Below are 19882 nucleotides of genomic sequence, written 5' to 3' on the forward strand. Positions count from 1 at the left end.
GTTCAGAAATTAGGATGTCACCTTCAAAATGGGGCAGGGTGGAAGATCTCCATATTTGAGAGACCCATTTGTGTGGATTTCATCGTCTGTCCATGCCTCTAAAGTATGAGGGAAAAATGCATCTCCAGTCCTGAAATAAAGGCTTTGCAGGAGAGGATGCTCGTAGATTCCTCGTTATGCCCTAGGAATAGCATTTGGAATATGCCCTATCCACTGGAGTGTTATTGATTCAGATGCACAGGCATTATAGAGCCAAGCGCATGAATGGACACGTTTGGCAGCGGGGGCGGATGATGAGGCGCGTGAGATGAGGCTCCCCGGTCCCGAACTCCGCTCTCCGGGGGACAGCGCGCGGAGATAGGTCGCCATGGTTACCGCATTGACGGGCTGCACCAGTGGGGGAAGATGGTCATGTGTTGAGGCAAAATGGCGGTTTGGAGGATGCCGTATGAGCCAGAGCACTAGTAATTTTACAGTATTCATTTCCTCTGGGGTTCGTGGTACACCGTTTCTTTATAATATTTGCTTTTTGAAACGGTTTTTAAAAATTATTTTGCAAAGCAGTCCACGTACATTTCCAATTTTATCCATGTGGACTGGTCTTTAATCAGAATAAAACGCTTTTTGTTTGTTACTTAGCAAGTTACGAGATGTAGTCTCAAATATGTAATTTATGGTTCATTTATTTTTTTCATGTTTATAGAGGATGGATTGAAGTGTCCTGAAGCGCGTATGAGGCTGCTGACTGACATTGGCGTATGTGAATCAGTGACTGGACATTGAGCAGCTCCGAAAGGAAAGAACCGGATTCCCAGCAATAATGGCTCTAACTGTGTTTGGTAAGTTGCACTGACAAACTTGAATACAAAGCCATCTGACGTTTCTATTTATCCTTCCCGAAGCGGAATCCGTTACAGTCGCACTGGGGAACATCGTTTTATTTTAATATGATCAAACGGGAATTGCGAAAGGTGTAGGTGGGCTGGAGTCTGGTCATTGTGTTTGTTGCTCTATGCAAAGGCTTACATTTAAGGGCGTATGCTCCTTAATCTGTTATGGTAGCAAATTTTATTATGGAGAGTTGAGAACAGAAGTTTGTTTTCAAATTAAAATTTGTTTTATTTACAGTATGTTTATTGCATTCATAAAACAGTTAATATTTAATTTAACTGTTTTTAGTAAGCAGTACTTTAGTGCGTTATGTACATTAATCCTGAACTGGATTAATCTGTGGAATTGAAATCACCATCCAGTTTTAATCTGCACAAAATGAAATAACTATAACCGTGCAGACTATATTTTATCGGTCATAATAAAACTGAATAAATGTTTTTTATATCGATGTTACAGATATAGATAAATAAGTCATTTAATTTCTAACACAAAAAGCTATTTTATTTCAAAGGTTGATCAGAGTACTTATACGATCTGTAAAACAAAATGGCAAATTTGTTGTGGGGGAGGGAGGAGAGGGATTATTTGTATTAATTCATTATCTGCTCAATGACAAAAATTAATTCACAAAATAATAATAATTAAGAACCCATCCACAGGTTGTTGAGTCATGCTGCCACCGGTGCTGATTCCACTTGTCAGATTGGCCTGAAAATAAATGCTGGTGTGACGCTCTGTGTATGTGCAGATTGCTAACACTTACATTTGAAGTCAGTTCAGTGGTCAACTCCTGAATTATTGCAGCTCAGACCAGGAAGCACACAACTGAATCAATTCAGAAACAAAGCATGGATGATTTTTTTTTTTAGTTCATAGAATCACAAAAATTACAATGACAGATGGAGACAATTTTGCCCATTTTACCTGCGCCAATGATAGCTGTTCAGCTGGAGCATGCTACCCTAATTCACTTGCTTGCCCTTTCCCATATATCTTTTTATATTTTCAGCTGTGGTTCAGTTGGTAGCACTCGCGCCTCTGAGTCAGAAGGTTGTGGGTTGAATTCTCATTCCAGAGACTTGAGCAAAAAAATTTAGGCTGACACTCCAGTGAAGTACTGAGGGAGTACTGCACTGTTGGAGGTGCCATCTTTCGGATGAGGCGTTAAACTGAGGCACCGTCTGCTCTCACGGGTGAACGTGAAAGATGCCATGGCACTATTTCGAAGAGCAGGGGAGTTATCCTCGATGTCTTGGCCAATATTCCCCAATCAACATCACTTTTTTAAAAAACAAATGATCTGGTCATTATCATATTGCTGTTTGTGGGATCTTGCTGTGCGCAAATTGGCTGCCACGTTTCCTGCATTACAATCGTGATTACACTTCAAAAGTTCCTCATTGGTTGTAAAGCACTTTGGGACATCCTGAGGTCCTGGAAGGTGCTATATAAATGCAAGCCGGTGTCCACTCATGGTAAATATTCTATATTCTAATAACTCTGTAAGGGACAAAAACTTCTAACTTCCCCTTAGTTCATCTAGTGATAATTCTCAGTCAGTCCTTTCCCCCTTGTTACAAATTCACCATCCTTTGGAAACAATATTTTACTATTTACCCTCCCAAAACTTCTCAATTTTAGAAACCTCTATTACATTTCCCATCATTCTGTGCTCCAGTGGGTAAAGCCCCAATAATTTAAGCTTTTCATAACTATAATCTCTCCTTTCAGATATTATTCTAGTGAATCTTTACTCTACCCCTCCCATGGCTCTGATATCAATACTATAACGGCATCACCAGAATTGCATGCAATATTCCAACTATGGCCTAATGACTATCTTGTGCAAATTCACTAAGATGTATATAATTTCACTCGGAACTCGCTCTTTCTCAATTCTGTTAGAAGCCTTACTATTTCGGGTATAGTTCCCTTCATTGTTTTTCCCAAAATGTTTCATTTTTTTTGCCATGCACTGTACCTGACACCTACCTGGTAACCTGTCTGTCTTCGTGCATTGTTCTTCATGCTTTACCATCCCTCTAATTGGTATTATTTTAAGCTTTGATAACATTTGTCTATGTCCAAATCATTTATATAAATGGAAAACAAAAAAGGTCCAATACAGATCCCTGAGGTACTACTCACATCCCACCAATCCAAGAAACAGTTACTTACCCCAATTCTTTGCTTTCTGTCCCCTAACTAATCCTTTAGCCATGTGGCTCCACTCACTTTAATATCATGCAACTTAATTTTCATAAGTCTGTATGTGACACCTTATTGAACACCTTCAGAAAATATTACATCCACTGCATTTTACTTACCTAATACATTCTGTGATTTCCTCAAAAAAATTCAACTAAATTAAAATCATGACCTGTCTCTCTCAAATCCATGCTGACAGTACCTGATTAGCCCATGCCTTTCTAACTGTTCACTAATTTCATCCTGTATTGGACACTCCAGAAGTTTACTCTCAACCAAGGTAGGCTGAATTGGTCTGGCTTATCCTGGCCCCATTTTTTGAGTAGAGGTGTAACATTTGCCACCCTCTAGTCCTTCAAAATATTATTTTTGGAAATTTATGGTTAGTGACTCTGCTATTTCCTCCTCTCTGGGATGCATACCATCTGGGCCTGGTAACTTCTACTTGTAGTCCCATTAACTATTTAATCTGTACTTTCTCCAATTCATATTTCATTATCTTCCACCACTGGCCTGCTGTTTGATCTGCCATTTTTTCCAACCAATTAATGTGGGCTAGGTTCCCTTTCATGCCAGCTCTTCAAATTGATGAGATACTCTTTGGTGGGACTGTTCTTAAAAAGAAACTCTGAATTGTTGATTTACTCTGGATGGCCAGTGTTTATTTTATTTTTGTGCAAGTTGAAGGACATTAGTACTTCCCATTTCAAGCACCCAGTGTCAGCATCAATCATTCTCAGGTGAGCCTAATGCAGAATTAAGCTCCCGTTATCCTACCTCAAAAGTGTGCTTTAGCTCCAGTGCCAGAAGAGCATTCCAAACTTCAATAGTGTGACATTTTTTCCATTGCCCACACCAGAAATGCTGTGGTCTCTCTTGAGGAGTTTGTCAATTAATTGTGCGCTGTAAGTCCATGGCCACTTGTAACTGGGTTGATGCTGTGCAACTCATTTCAAATTGGACCCTTACAGCCAGCATACAGAGAGACATTCATCCTGTCAGTCGGCTCTATTTGAACCACAGTCCCAGAGGTGCCACCCAGTTCCCCAGTGTTTTTTTAGAAATTAATTTTCTTTTCCATCCCAATTTCTCCCAACCCCTCCTTTCCCAAATATTTGACTCCTTGCTGGGAGACAATTCAGTGTGTGCTGGTTAATCTCTGGTACCTCAGTGGAGTTGGCATTATTCATGTGTAATCTTGATGGTGAGTGCCAGCTGAATATTTAACTGTGAAGGCGTTATAGCAATCCTACTAACAGTTTTGCAGATCAGCTAACTTGGCACAAAACAAGGATCAAACTTGCATAGGATTACATAGGATATACAGCACAGAAGCAGGCTATTTAGCCCAACCGGTCCATGCCGGCATTTATGCTCCACTTGAGCCTCCTCTTGTCTTTCTTCATCTGACTCTATCAACAAACCCTCTGTTCCTTTCTCCCTCGTATGTTTATCTAGCCTCCCCTTAAATGCATCTTTACTATTCGCTTCAACCACTCCCTGTGGTAGCAAGTTCCACATTCTCTCCACTCTCTGGGTAAAGACGTTTCTTCTGAATTCCCTATTTGATTTCTTGGTGACTATCTTATACTGATGGCTTTTAGTTTTGCTCTTCTCCACAAGTGGAAACACTCTCTGTGTCTACTCTATCAGAACCTTTCATAATTTTAAAGACCTCTATTAGGTCACCCCTCAGCCTTCTCTTTTCAAGAAAAAAGAGACCCAGCCTATTCATTCTTTCCTGATAGGTATAACCTCACATTTCTGGTATTATCCTTGTAAATCTTATTTGCACCCTCTCCAGTGCCTCTATATCCTTTTTATAATATGGTGACCAGAATTGTACATAGTACTCCCGAGTGTGGTCTAAACAAGGTTTGATACAAATTTAGCATAACTTCTCTACTTTTCAATTCTATCCCTCTAGAAATAAACCCTAGTGCTGGGTTTGCTTTTTTTATGTCCTTATTTACCTGCGTCGCTACTTTTAGTGATTTGTGTATTTGTACTCCCAAGATCCCTTTGCTCTTCTACCCCATTTAGATTCTCATTTTCCAAGTAATATGTGACCTTCCTATTTTTCTTACCAAAATGTAATAGCTCACATTTATCTGTTTGAAATTAATTTGCCAATTATGTGCCCATTCTGCAAGTTTATTTATGTTGTCTTGTAATTTGTTGCAGTCCTCAGTAATGACTATCCCCCCCAATTTGGTGTGATCCGTAAATTTAGAAGTTGTCTTTTTGATTCCGGAGTCTAAATCGTTAATATAAATTGTGAATAACATTGGTCCCAGCACTGATGCTTGTGGGACCCCACTTTTCACCTTCTGTGACTCTGAATAGCTGCTGTTTACCCCTAACCTCTGCTTTCTGTCTTGAAGCCAGCTAGCTATCCATTCTGCTACTTGTCCCTTGACTCCGCATTTTCTGACCTTATTCATTAGTCTATTATGTGCTACCTTATCGAAGGCCTTTTGGAAATCTAGGTAAATTACATCTACTACATTACCCTTGTCTACTCTCTTTTTGTTACTTCTTCAAAGAATTCAGTGAGGTTGGTCAAGCAAGATTTTTCCTTTTGAAATCCATGCTGACTATTCATTGTTATATTTTTGGTTTCTAGATGTTCTTCTACTTTTTCCTTTAGTAGGGATTTCATTATTTTTCCTACCACCAATGTTAAGCTGACTGGTCTATAGTTCCCTGGACATGTTCAATCTCCCTTCTTAAATATAGTTATTATGTTAGCTATCTATCAGTCCTCTGGCACTACACCTTTTTCTAACAAAATATTGCCTCTGCTATCCCTTCCCTAGATTCTTTTAAAATGCATGGATTTAATCTGTCGGGACCAGGGGTTTTATCCTCCTTTGAGTTTGATTAGTTTATTTAATATTTCTCCTCTTTATTTTAAATGCAGTTATATAATTTCTAATCTCATCTTCTGATGTCATGTTCACCTGATCTGTCTCCCTGGTAAATACTGAAGCAAAGTCATTATTTAATATTTCTCTGCCATTTTGCTTTCGCTGCCTGTGATATTTGTCCTGACCGTCCCTTAGTGGCCCTATTCCCATCCCAACTTTTTTTTCTTTGTGCCTGTAGAATATTTTACAATTTTGTTTTATGTTCCTTGATAATTAAATTTCATAGCTCCTCTTTGCTTCTTGATTTTTTTTGACTTCTCTCCTAATCTCTTCGTATTCTCCCTTGTCATGCTCTCCCCTGCTGTCTATGTACTTAGTGTATGCATCTTTCCTTACCCTCAATGTTTCCCTTCTGTCTTTATTCATCCATGGTGTCTCATTAGTGTTTAGCTTGTTCTTGTTTTTTAGTGTAATATATTTTTCCTGGACACTGTTTTAAATGTTTCTCATTACGGTCCTACATCATTGTTTGCCAATATTGTTATCCATTTTATTTCCTCAAGTTCTATTCTCAGCCCCTCAAAATCGACTTTTCTCCAATCTGTTACCTTAGTCTTTGTCATACTTACACTTTAAGGTAATAATTAAGAAAGACATATTATATTGTTGCTATTGCTTGGATGTTCCCCTACTTTTACTTCTCTTATCTGCTCTGGCTCATTCCCCATTACTAGGTTCAGTAGCGAATCCTCCCTTTTAGGGCTTCTTACATATTGGGTTAGAAAGAAGTCCTGTACACATTGTAGAAACTCCATTCCCTTATCCCCTTTACCTGCCTCTTCTGACCAATTAATTTTGGGTAGTTTAAATCCCCCATGATGATTGTTCTATGTTTTTTACTCATTTCCCTAATTTGTTTGCATATTTCTTCTTCCATCTCCCTTCCACTATTAGGTGGTCTGTAGACTACCCCATTTGTGTGATTGTTCCTTTATTATCTTTTATCTCTATCCACAAGGGTTCTATTTCTGTCTTACTAATAGCTGCATCACTTTTTTCTACTGCCGTTATGTTATCTCTAATAAGTACAGCTACTCCACCTCCCCTTTTCCCCCCTCTCTCTTTTCTAAATATATTGTACCCTGCAATGTTTAATTCCCAGTCCTGATTTTTCTGTAGCCATGTCTCAGTAATTCCTACTATATCTGGTTCCTCGCAACATATTATTGCCTCCAGTTCTCCTGTTTTATTACGGACACTGTGTGCATTGCTGAACAGACAGTTTAACTCATTTTATTTTAATCATCTTTTTACACTCCTGTTCTAGAACTCTCTTTATTCCCTGGCCATCTATGTCCTCCCTTAGCTTAGTCTTTCCTATGCTCTCCTTTCCTGTTTAGTTTATATTTAGGCTGGTTAAATTTCTTGTAGATCCCTTGTTATGAATGCTTTGTGCATTCAGATAAAGAGCCTTTAATTTAACTTGTTACCATTATTCCCTGCTTTCACCTTATTCGCTGATGTACTTTTACCATTAAACTCTCTGTCCCTTCCTTGGGACCATTACTGTTCTGTATGGCTCAGCTACTTGTTGGCAGTGTTAAAATGTTGAGGTTGTTGGACAGAGGAAAATTATGAATTGCATTAAAAGTACAAATAAGGAAATTTGCTAAATTTGGGTTGGTCAAGAATGGCGAGGGTAGGAGCCCTAGTTCTGATCCCGCTCCAGCTATGAGTTCCAGTGTGCCATCTGATTGGTTTATGACAAAATCACTATTTGAGGTTATGGTCTTTGGTCATTAGTTATTGGGTACCCCAATTATACATCATATAACCATTTAAGAAGTGAAGTGCTTGTGATAGTTACTTTCCTATGTGAAATGTGAAGCAGATGATTTTGTATCCTCTAATACTATATGGAAATTGTGTATATGTGTTTTAAATTGTCACTACAAACACTCTTGACAGGTAGTATCTGGTACGTGTGGAGAACACAAGGCAACAGGGATTCATCTTTGTTTATCAAGGGGACAGGACATAAGAACATAAGAAGTAGGAGCAGGAGTTGGCCATATGGCCCCTCGGGCCTGCTCCGCCATTCAATAGGATCATGGTTGATCCGAACTTAGACTCACGTCCACTTCCCTGCCCTCTCCCCGTAACCCCTTATTCCCTTATCAGCTAGGAAACTGTCTATCTCTGTTTTAAATTTATTTAATGTCTCAGCTTCCACAACTCTCTGAGGTAGTAAATTCCATAGATTTACTACCCTCTGAGTGAAGAAGTTTCTCCTCATCTCAGTTTTGAAAGGGCAGCCCCTTATTCTAAGATTATGCCCCCTAGTTCTAGTCTCACCCATCAGTGGAAACATCCTCACTGCATCCACCCGATCAAGCCCCCTCACAATCTTATATGTTTCGATAAGATCGCCTCTCATTCTTCTGAACTCCAATGAGCAGAGGCCCAACCTACTCAACCTTTCCTCATAAGTCAACCCCCTCATCTCCAGAATCAACCGAGTGAACTTTCTCTGAACTGCCTCGAGAGCAAGTATATCTTTTCTTAAATATGGAAACCAAAACTGTACGCAGTATTCCAGGTGTGGCCTCACCAGTATCCTGTATAACTGCAACAAGACTTCCCTGTTTTTATACTCCATCCCCCTTGCAATAAAAGCCAAGATTCCATTGGCCTTCCTGATCACCTGCTGTACCTGCATACTAACCTTCTGTGTTTCATGCACCAGGACCCCCAGATCCCTTTGTACTGTAACACTTGCAGTTTCTCTCCATTTAGATAATAACTTGCTCTTAGATTTTTTCTGCCAAAGTGCATAACCTCACACTTTCCAACATTATATTCCATCTGCCAAATTTCTGCCCACTCACTTAGCCTGTCTATGTCCTTTTGCAGGTTTTTTATGTCCTCCTCACTCGCTGCTTTCCCTCCTATCTTTGTATCGTCGGCAAACGTGGATATGTTGCACTCGGTCCCTTCCTCCAAATCGTTAATATAGATTGTGAAGAGTTGGGGTCCCAGCACCGACCCCTGTGGAACACCACTAGTTACTGATTGCCAACCAGAGAATGAACCATTTATCCCAACTCTCTGTTTTCTGTTAGATAGCCAATCCTCCACCCATGCCAGTACATTGCCCCAATCCCGTGATTTTTTATCTTGTACAGTAATCTTTTTTGTGGCACCTTGTCAAATGCCTTTTGGAAGTCCAAATACACCACATCCACTGGTTCCCCTTTATCCACCCTGTTTGTTACATCCTCAAAGAATTCGAGCAAATTTGTCAAACACGACTTCCCCTTCGTAAAACCATGCTGACTCTGTCCGATTAAATTATGCTTATCCAAATGTCCTGTTACTGCTTCCTTAATAATGGTCTCCAACATTTTACCAACCACAGATGTTAGGCTAACTGGTCTATAGTTTCCAGCCTTTTGTCTGCCTCCCTTTTTAAATAAGGGCATTACATTAGCAGTTTTCCAATCTGCTGGGACCTTTCCTGAATCCAGGGAGTTTTGGAAAATTACCACCAATGCATCCACAATCCCTACCGCTACTTTTCTCAAGACCCTAGGATGTAAGCCATCAGGTCATGGGGATTTATCCGCCTTTAGTCCCATTATCTTACCGAGTACCACCTCCTTAGTGATTTTAATCGTGTTTAGCTCCTCTCTCCACCCCCCCCCCCCCCCCGCCCCCCATAGCCCCCTGTTTGTCCAGTGTTGGGATATTTTTAGTGTCCTCTACTGTAAAGACTGATACAAAATATTTGTTCAGCGTTTCTGCCATCTCCATGTTCCCCACCACTAATTTCCCAGTCTCGTCCTCTAAGGGACCAATATTCACTTTAGCCACCCTTTTTCTTTTTATATAACTGTAGAAACTCTTGCTATCTGTTTTTATATTTTTTGCTAGTTTACTTTCATAATCTATCTTCCCTTTCTTAATTAATCTTTTAGTTATTCTTTGCTGGCTTTTAAATGCTTCCCAATCTTCTATCCTCCCACTAGATTTGGCTACTTTATATGCCCTTGTTTTCAGTCGGATACTATCCTTTATTACTTTACTTAGCCACGGATGGCTGTCTTTTCTTTTACGCCCCTTTTTCCTCACTGGAATATATTTTTCTTGAAAGTTGTGAAATATCTCCTTGAATGTACACCACTGCTCATGTACCGTCGTACACTTTAATCTATTTTCCCAGTCCACCTTAGTCAACTCTGCTCTCATACCTTCATAGTCTCCTTTGTTTAAGCTTAGCACGCTGGTTTGAGATCCAACTCTCTCACCCTCCAACTGAATTTGGAATTCAACCATGTTATGGTCACTTGTTCCAAGGGGATCCTTTACTAGGACATTTTTTATTAATCCTGTCTCATTGCACAGGACCAGATCTAAGATTGCCTGCCCCCTGGTTGGTTCAGTTACATACTGCTCAAGGAACCCGTCCCTAATGCACTCTATGAACTCTTCCTCAAGGCTGCCCTGCCCAATTTGATTTGTTCAGTCAATATGAAAGTTAAAATCTCCCATGATTATAGCTGTTCCCTTATTACAAGCCCCAACTATTTCCTGATTTATACTCCGACCAATAGAGTTGCAACTGTTAGGAGGCCTATAGACTACGCCCACTAGTGACTTTTTCCCCTTATTATTCCTTATCTCCACCCAAACTGTTTCACTATCCTGATCCTTTGACCCAATGTCATTTCTCACTATTGCAGTGATTCCATCCTTTATTAACATAGCCACCCCACCTCCCTTTCCTTCCTGTCTGTCCTTCCTAATTGTCAAATACCCCTGGATGTTTAGTTCCCAGTCATGGTCACCTTGCAGCCATGTTTCTGTAATGGCCACCAGATCATACTCATGTGTAGTTATTTGTACTGTCAACTCGTCTATTTTGTTACGAATGCTGCGTGCATTCAGATAAAGAACTTTTAAATATGTTTTGTGACAATTTATTCCTGCTTTTACCCCTTTTACTACTCTACCTTTATCTTTATACATTCTGTCCCTTCCTGACACGCCCTGGTTTTTAATTCCCCCACTGCTATCTTGCTCCATTGCCTTCTCCGCTGACATTTTTATTTTTCGCTCTCTTGAAACCTCCCCCCCACTAATTAGTTTAAAGCCCTCTCTACAGCCCTAATTATTTGATTCGCCAGGATTCTAGTCCCAGCACTGGTCAAGTGAAGCCTGTCCCAATGGAACAGCTCTCTCCCGTCCCAGTACTGGTGCCAGTGTCCCAAGAAGCAAAACCCATTTCTTCCACACCAGTCTTTGAGCCACGCATTTAACACTCTGATTTTATTTACCCTAGCCAAATTTGCTCGTGGCTCAGGTAGTAATCCAGAGATTATTACCCTTGTGGTTCTGCTTTTTAATTTGGCCCCTAGCTGCTCATACTCCCTCAGCAGAACCTCTTTCCTTGTCCTATCTATGTCGTTGGTACCAACATGGACCACGACAACTGGATCCTCCCCCTCCCACTCCAAGTTTCTCTCCAGCCCAGAGGAGATGTCCTTAACCCTGGCACCGGGCAGGCAACACAGTCTTTGGGACTCTCGCTCTCAGCTGCAAAGAACCCTATCTATCCCCCTAATGATACTATCCCCTACCAGTACAACATTTCTTTTTACTCTCCCCACTTGAATGGCCCCTCGTTCCACTGAGCTGTGGCCAGGTTGCTCATCTTCCCTGCAGTCCCTGTTCCCGTCCTCACAGGGAGTAAGAGCCTCGAACCTGTTGGACAAGAGCAAGGGCTGCGGCTCCTCCAACACTACCTCCTGGATCCCCGTACTTGCCTCACTCATAGTCACACCTTCCTGTCCCTGACCACGGAATACATCTGAATTAGTTAATCTAATTGGTGTGACTACTTCCTGGAACACAGAGTCCAGATAACTCTCCCCCTCCCTGATGTGTCGCAGTGTTTGAAGCTCGGACTCCAGCTCATCAACACGGAGCCGGAGTTCCTCGAGCAGCCAACACTTACTGCAAATGTGATCACTGTGAACATCAATGGTGTCTACCAGCTCCCACATATTGCAGCAGTAACACATCACCTGCTCTCCCATTCTATGTAATTAATTAAATTTATTATTATTATTTTTAAATACCCTGTGCCCCGATTCTAGATGATGAATATCACACCTCTATTTAATTGAACTTACCAACTTATAAAGGTTTAAAAGGGAAGGAAAAGTACTCACCAACCAGCCAATCACCTACCAGCTTGGCTGTGATGTCACTTTTGAATTCTGACCTCCACTTGGAATGTTGCCTGTGGAGCCTGTTTAGGCTGCCTCGCCTCGCTGCTCCGACTCGACTCGACACCCGCTGCTGCTCCCGGCTGCCTCAACTGGGCCTCGCCTCGCTGCTCTGCCTCCGCGATGTCTGCTAATCCTGAGGCTGGCAGGAAAAACAAGGCCAGAAACAAAACAAAAACAGCACCTAACACCCCACTTACCCTAACTCTCTCACTTACCCAAACTCTCAACGGCACTCTCTGCTACTCGCACTCCGTCATATTTCTTACAGGAACAAATGTTCTGTGATGCTATTCACAATAAGTTTGCAAATGCATTGTTTAATAAGGATATGAACATTATACCATGTAAAACAATGTCACCATGTGGGCTCCTTCATATAATGTGATGACTTCATGAATTGCAAGGAATACAACTATTAATATGCATCTGGCATGTGATGACCAACAGCATGTCATGCACGTCTGTGCCTTCTTTCCTAGTAACTGCCATAATGCTTATTTATATTGTGTCCATCGTCCAATCCCCCCTCTGTTTGCCCCTGCACAGTAAGTTAAAGGTTGGCTGCTTGGAGACGAAGGCTATCTTCTGCATTCTTGGCTTATGACTTTTCTTGGGAGCCCACGACTGGCTGCAGAAGTCTGCTACAATCAGATCCATTGATCAATTGGAGCCCTCAAACAACAATTTAGATACTTAGACCTGTCTGGTTTCTTCCAGCAATATAGCCCAGAAAGAGTCCTGCCACATCCAGTCGTGAATGGTGGTGGACCATTAAACAACTAACAGGAGGAGGCTCCATGAATATTCCCATCCTCAATGATGGCGGAGCCCAGCACGTGAGTGCAAAAGACAAGGCTGAAGCATTTGTAACCATCTTCAGCCAGAAGTGCCGCGTGGATGATCCATATCGGCCTTCTCCTGAGGTCCGCACCATCACAGAAGCCAGTCTTCAGCCAATTCGATTCACGCCATGTGATCTCAAGAAATGGCTGAGCGCGCTGGATACAGCAAAGGCTATGGGCCCCGACAACATCCCGGCTATCGTGCTGAAGACGTGCACCAGAACTAGCCGCGCCTCTAGCCAAGCTGTTCCAGTACAGCTACAACACTGGCATCTATAATACAGAATCTATATGGGTGGAGCTAAGAAATAGCGAGGGGCGAAAAACATTAATAGGAGTGGTATATAGGCCTCCAAATAGTAAAATAGAGGTTAGGGAGGGCATCACGAGGGAAATTAGAGAAGCGTGCAATAAGAGCACAGCTGTCATCATAGGTGACTTTAACTTACATATAGATTGGACTAGCCTAATCAGTAAAAATAATGAGGAGGAGGAATTCCTTGAGTGTTTGAGGGATGGTTATCTGGATCAATATGTCGAGGAACCAACTCGGGAACAGGCTATATTGGACTGGGTACTGTGCAATGAGAAGGGACTAATCAGTAATCTTGTTGTACGGGGACCCTTGGGTCAGAGCGATCATAACATGATCGATTTCTCACTCGAAATGGAGAGCGAAGAAATTGACTCAGAGACTAAGGTCCTGAATTTAAACAAGGGGAATTATGATGCCATGAGACGGGAACTGAGTAGGTCTGATTGGACAACGTTCCTGGGAGGACTGGAGGTAGATAAACAATGGCAAACATTTAAAGATAGAATGACAAAATTGCAAAAATTGTTTATACCAATCTGGCATAAAAGGAAATCTAAAAAGGTGACTCAACCGTGGATAACAGGGGAAATTAGAGACAGCATAAAATCCAAAGATAGGGCGTATAAAATAGCCAAAAAAAGCGCCAGAGCGGAAGATTGGGAACAGTTTAAGATAGAGCAAAGGAGGGCAAAGGGCATAATCAAGAGGGGCAAAATAGCTTACGAAAACAAGCTGGCGGAAAATATAAAAACTAACTCCAAAAGCTTTTATAAGTATATCAAAAGGAAAAGACTGGTGAAAACCAAAGTTGGTCCATTGCAGTCAGATACGGGGGAATATATAATGGGAAATAAGGAAATGGCAGATCAACTAAATGCATACTTTGGGTCAGTCTTTACGAAGGAAGACACAAAAAACCTCCCTGGGATATCGGGAAAAATAGGGACATTGGCAAAGGAGGAACTGACGCAAATCAATATCTCTAAGGATATGGTGTTAAGGAAGCTAAAGGGATTGAAGGTGGACAAATCCCCAGGGCCTGATAACATGCATCCTAGGGTACTGAAGGAGGTGGCCCTAGAGATAGCGGATGCACTAAGGATGATTTTTCAGAATTCATTAGACTCGGGAACAGTGCCGATGGATTGGAGGGTAGCTAACGTTACCCCACTATTCAAAAAGGGGGGTAGGGAAAAAGCAGGTAATTACAGACCTGTAAGCCTTACATCAGTTGTGGGCAAAATGCTGGAGTCCATCATTAAGGATGAAATAGCGGAGCACTTAGCAAATGGGGACAGGATAGGACAGAGTCAACATGGATTTACAAAGGGTAAATCGTGCTTGACTAATCTATTGGAATTTTTTGAGGGAGTAACTGGTAGAATAGATGGGGGAGAGCCAGTAGATGTGGTGTACCTGGACTTCCAAAAGGCCTTCGATAAGGTCCCACATAAAAGATTAGCATGGAAAATTGAGGCTCATGGGATAAAGGGGAAAGTTTTGGCGTGGATAGGGAACTGGCTGTCAGATAGAAAACAGAGAGTTGGAATAAACGGCTCATTTTCTGAATGGCAGGCAGTAACAAGTGGGGTACCACAGGGATCTGTCCTGGGCCCCCAGCTGTTCACAATTTACATTAATGACCTGGATCAGGGAGTCGGATGCAGCATTTCCAAATTTGCAGACGACACTAAACTAGGAGGTGGGGTGGGCTCAGAGGAAGAGACCAGGAAGCTCCAGAGCGATTTGGACAGACTGGGCGATTGGGCGGATAAATGGCAGATGCACTATAATGTGGACAAGTGCGAAGTTATCCACCTTGGGTGCAGGAACGGGAGGGCAAATTATTATTTAAATGGCAATAGATTGGGAGAGGGGGAAGTACAGAGAGACCTGGGTGTTCTTGTACACCAGTCACTGAAGGCGAGCATGCAGGTGCAACAGGCGGTCAAGAAGGCAAACGGTATGCTGGCCTTCATAGCAAAAGGGTTAGAATACAGGAACAGGGATACCTTGCTGCAGCTGTACAGGGCACTGGTGAGACCACACCTCGAGTACTGTGTACAGTTTTGGTCGCCTCATCTGAGGAAGGATGTTCTTGCCATGGAGGGGGTGCAGCGGCGATTCACCAGGCTGATACCAGGAATGGCGGGAATGACCTATGAGGAGAGACTATGTAGTTTAGGGATGTACACACTGGAGTTTAGAAGATTGAGAGGGGACCTCATAGAAGTGTATAAAATTCTGACAGGTCTAGACAGACTGGATGCAGAAGGAATGTTTCCCTTGGCGGGTGAGAACAGAACTAGAGGACATAATTTAAGGATAAGGGCTAAACCATTTAGGACAGAGATGAGGGGGAATTTCTTCACTCAGAGAGTGGTGAACCTGTGGAACTCATTGCCACAGAGGGCAGTGTACGCCAGCTCATTAAATATATTTAAGAGGGAATTAGATATATTTCTACGGGCAAAAGGGGTTAAGGGTTACGGAGAGAAGGCGGGGACGGGATACTGAATTAAAGGATCAGCCATGATCTCATTAAATGGCGGAGCAGGCACGAAGGGCCGAATGGCCTACTCCTGCTCCTATCTTCTATGTATCTATGTATCTATGTATCTAACCGACAATGTGGAAAACTGTCCAGGCATGTCCTGTCCACAAAAAGCAGGACAAATTCAATCTGTTCAATTACCCCCCCGCCCCAAAAATCTACTCTCAAACATCAGCAAAGTGATGGAAGGTGTTGTCGACAGTGCAATCAAGCGGCATTTACTCACCAATAACCTGCTCACCGATATCCAGTTTGGGTTCTGCCAGGACCACTCGGCTCCAGACCTAATTACAGCCTTTGTCCAAAAATGGACAAAAGAGCTGAATTCCAGAGGTGAGGTGAGAGTGACTGCCCTTGACATCAAGCCAGCATTTGACCGAGTGTGGCATCAAGGAGCCCTAGTAAAACTGAAGTCGATGGGAATCCGGGGGAAAACTCTCCACTGGCTGGAGTCATACCTAGCGCAAAGGAAGATGTTTGTGGTTCTTGGAGGTCAATCATCACAGCCCCAAGACGTCGCTGCAGGAGTTCCTCAGGGCGGTGTCCTAGGCCCAACCATCTTCAGCTGCTTCATTAATGACCTTCCCTCCATCATAAGATCAGAAGTGGGGATGTTCGCTGATGACTGCACAGTGTTCAGTGCCATTCGCAACTCCTCAGATAATGAAGCAGTCCATGCCCGCATGCAGTAAGGTCTGGACAACATTCAGGCTTGGGCTGATAAGTGGAAGGTAACATTTGCGCCACACAAGTGGCAGGCAATGACCATCTCCAACAAGCGCGTGTCTAACCACCGCCCCTTGACATCCCCCACCATCAACATCCTGGGGGTCACCATTGACCAGAAACTTAACTGGACCAGCCACACACATACTGTGGCAACAAGAGCAGGTCAGAGGCTAGGTATTCTGCGGTGAGTGTCTCACCTTATGAGTGTCTCACCTTATGACTCCCCAAAGCCTTTTCACCATCTACAATGCACAAGTCAGGAGTGTGATGGAATACTCTCCACTTGCCTGGATGAGTGCCGCTCCAAAAGCTCGACACCATCCAGGACAAAGCAGCCCGCTTGATTGACACCCCATCCACCACCTTCAACATTCACTCCCTCCACCACCGGCGTACTGTGGCTGCAGTGTGTACCATCTACAAGATGCACTACAGCAACTCGCTAAGGCATCTTCGGCAGCACCTCCCAAACCCGCGACCTCTACCACCTAGAAGGACAAGGGCAGCAGGCGCATGGGAGCACCATCACCTGCAAGTTCCCCTCCAAGTTACACACCATCATGACTTGGAAGTATATTGCCTTTCCTTCATCGTCGCTGGGTCAAAATCCTGGAACTCCCTCCCTAACAGCACTGTGGGAGTCCCTTCACCACACGGACGGCAGCGGTTCAAGAAGGCAGCTCACCACCACCTCCTCCAGGGCAATTAGGGATGGGCAATAAATGTTGGCAAGACCAACGATGCCCTCATCCCTTGAACGAATATAAAAAGAGTGTCACATATGATTGTGGTTTGCTGTATTTTGCATAACTTTAACCTGCAACAAGGACAACGCCAATAGAGAAGGATGTTTAGCATAATGAGGGAGAGGGCACTGATGTAGAGGATGTTGCGGAAGTGGGAAGAGAAGAACAGTTTCCTGCAGCCAGAACTGTTTGACGGCAGCTCATTGAAGAGAACTTCAGCTGAATGCATGGTTCCCTGCATTAACACTCAAGTTCAACATATGTCCCAGTCCATCCACACTAGTCAACATCTGCCCAAATAGCAAAATTAATATTCAGGTCACCTACCATTGCAAGATCACTAGCTACAACAAGAACACTTTCTGCAAACAAAAATTTCAGAACACATTGTGATTTTATTGGCTTACAAAATGGCCTGCAAACGCTGGTCTCGTCTCATCCATGCTCTATGCCATTGTGTACAAGATCGCTGGCAGGCAGTTTTGAGACATACTGCAGGCAGGAAAGGTGCTGTATAGCTATCCGTTCTCTTCTGTAGGCTGTGTCCTCGAGGTCTTCAACTCTGTCCTCTGCAACAGGCGGATGCAAGGTCACCCGTCAGTGACATGCTTCCTTGGCTGTCCTGTCCAGCTGCCTTTGCTTCTGTGCACTTGTGCTCGGCGAATCTGTACTCTCGCCTCGAAACCAAGTGGGATGCCAGTCTATGAGCTGGTGTTTGCTCGGGTACGGTTGAGTGACGCTGCATCTTCTGGAGAGGTGTCCTCTTTCTCTGTTCCCATTCTACCCTCTAGAGTTTTGGGGTCTGAAAGAGAAGGGAGGAACAATGGTTAAGTTGTAACAAGGGTAAGCAGCAGCCCTTTGTCGTGCGTAGTTTCTGAGGGTGAGATTTTCCTGAGAAGGAAAAGAGGGTGCGATGGTCAAAAAGCATGTGGGACGTTTCCTCCAGTCTCTAGAGGCCACGCTCCTGATGCTCCCCTGCCCACAATGTACATGACGGTCTCCTCCCGAGGGAGCAGGCTGAGTATGGATGGTGGGCGTCCTCCTGTGGTTGCCTGCTCCCTGTTATTGAGTGCCACCTTCTCCTGCAAGAAAGAAGAGAGTGTATTAATGTTGAAATGGTGGGATGTTTTGAGGATGTGCAAGTCAGAGTAGAATAATGTTGGTGGCGTGTGAAAGGTGGCACAGGTGTGAAGAGGTGAGGGAATTGATAGAGGACAGTAGCGGGGAAAAGTGCGTCAGCAGCAGTAGGAGATGAAGTGAATTGTGCTGGAGTGGTGGGAAGCGGGGGAGGGAAGGGTTGAGAGTGCTGGGGGTACAAGTAATGCAGGTCTAAGCACCGAATAATAAGATGCGAGTTAGAAGCCTTGCCTTAGTAGTCCTTGTCAAACTATTGAACTTTATTCTGCATTGCACCCAGGTCCTTGGAGCAATGCTTCTGGCGCTGACCTGCTCTGCCACCTCTGCCCATTGTTGCTGGGAAACTAGTTGAGATACCATCTTGCTGCTGGGTGAAAAGATGAGGGCCCGCCCCCTGATGGCTGCCTCCACCTTCACCTCCAGAGCTGTATTTGAAAAGCGGGGAGCACTTCCAGTATCTCTTCTGCCTATCATTTTACTGGTGTTCAGAATTAAGCTGATTGCAGCCACAGTGCATCTCCCGTTTAAGAGTTGCTGGCTGCCTTTAACTGATGCCAGTGACGTTCAATTTCCTGTCTTGCCCCCGCTCCCCCACCAACCCCGTTAGGCAGACTGCCAATGAAGAGTGCTGACAGCTCGATTATTTCATGCTAAACTGGCATGCGGACCAATTTAGCACTGTCCTCGAGAAAAAGAAAAGAAAGACAGACTTTAATTTATATACAGGAAACTTTGTGTTATCCGGAGGCTAAATGTCCGGAAAGCTCGAGCCACCGGCAAAAATTAGGAGCCATTTGTTTTCTTTTCGTTTCTTTTCATTGCTTTTTTCTCAACAGTCAAGCTCTGCAAGGTCTGTTGCTAAGCAACAGCTTCAGCTAGAGACGCTACAGAGACGCTTGCCGACTGTTTAGAAGGGTTTGTTGATTCACACGGAGCTGAAAATCTCCGTATGTTTCAACATTAGCACTGGAGTGTCCGGCAGTTTTGAGGGAATGGCAACAGCTCGGTGCCGGATACCACAAAGTTTCCTGTAGCACCTTTCCCGCCTGCAGTATGTCCCAAAGCGCTTTACAGCCAATGAAGTGCTTTTTTTTTGCTGTAGACACTATCGTAATGTAGGGAACGTGGAAGCCAATTTGCGCACAGCAATGTGACGATGACCCAGATAATCTGTTTTAGTGATGTTGGTTGAGAGATTAATATTAGCTAGAACACCGGGGAGAACTTCTCTACTCATCTTCAAAATAGTGCCATGGGATCTTTTACGTCTACCTGAGAGGGTAGACAGGGCCT

At 43.3% G+C, this 19882-nt stretch overlaps 1 protein-coding gene across 4 annotated transcripts in view; it reads left to right on the plus strand.

The window, feature by feature from the left end:
• The first annotated feature begins 284 nt into the window (after positions 1-284).
• chn1 (chimerin 1) overlaps positions 285-19882 on the plus strand; it is a 204519-nt gene continuing 184921 nt past the window's right edge. The window contains exons 1-2 of one of the 4 annotated variants that reach the window (XM_085986143.1): positions 285-493; positions 704-839. Coding sequence is in view for 2 of the 4 variants with exons in the window: in XM_085986140.1 (XP_085842266.1) it covers positions 821-839 (19 nt within the window). In the remaining 2 variants the exon portion in view is untranslated. The remainder of the gene's footprint in view (positions 494-703; positions 840-19882) is intronic. The other 3 variants (XM_085986142.1, XM_085986140.1, XM_085986141.1) reach the window with 3 other exon arrangements.

This window comes from Somniosus microcephalus, chromosome 4 (genome assembly GCF_052327205.1).
Source record: "Somniosus microcephalus isolate GS21.2 chromosome 4, FLI_Smic_1.0, whole genome shotgun sequence".
NCBI lineage: Eukaryota > Metazoa > Chordata > Chondrichthyes > Squaliformes > Somniosidae > Somniosus > Somniosus microcephalus.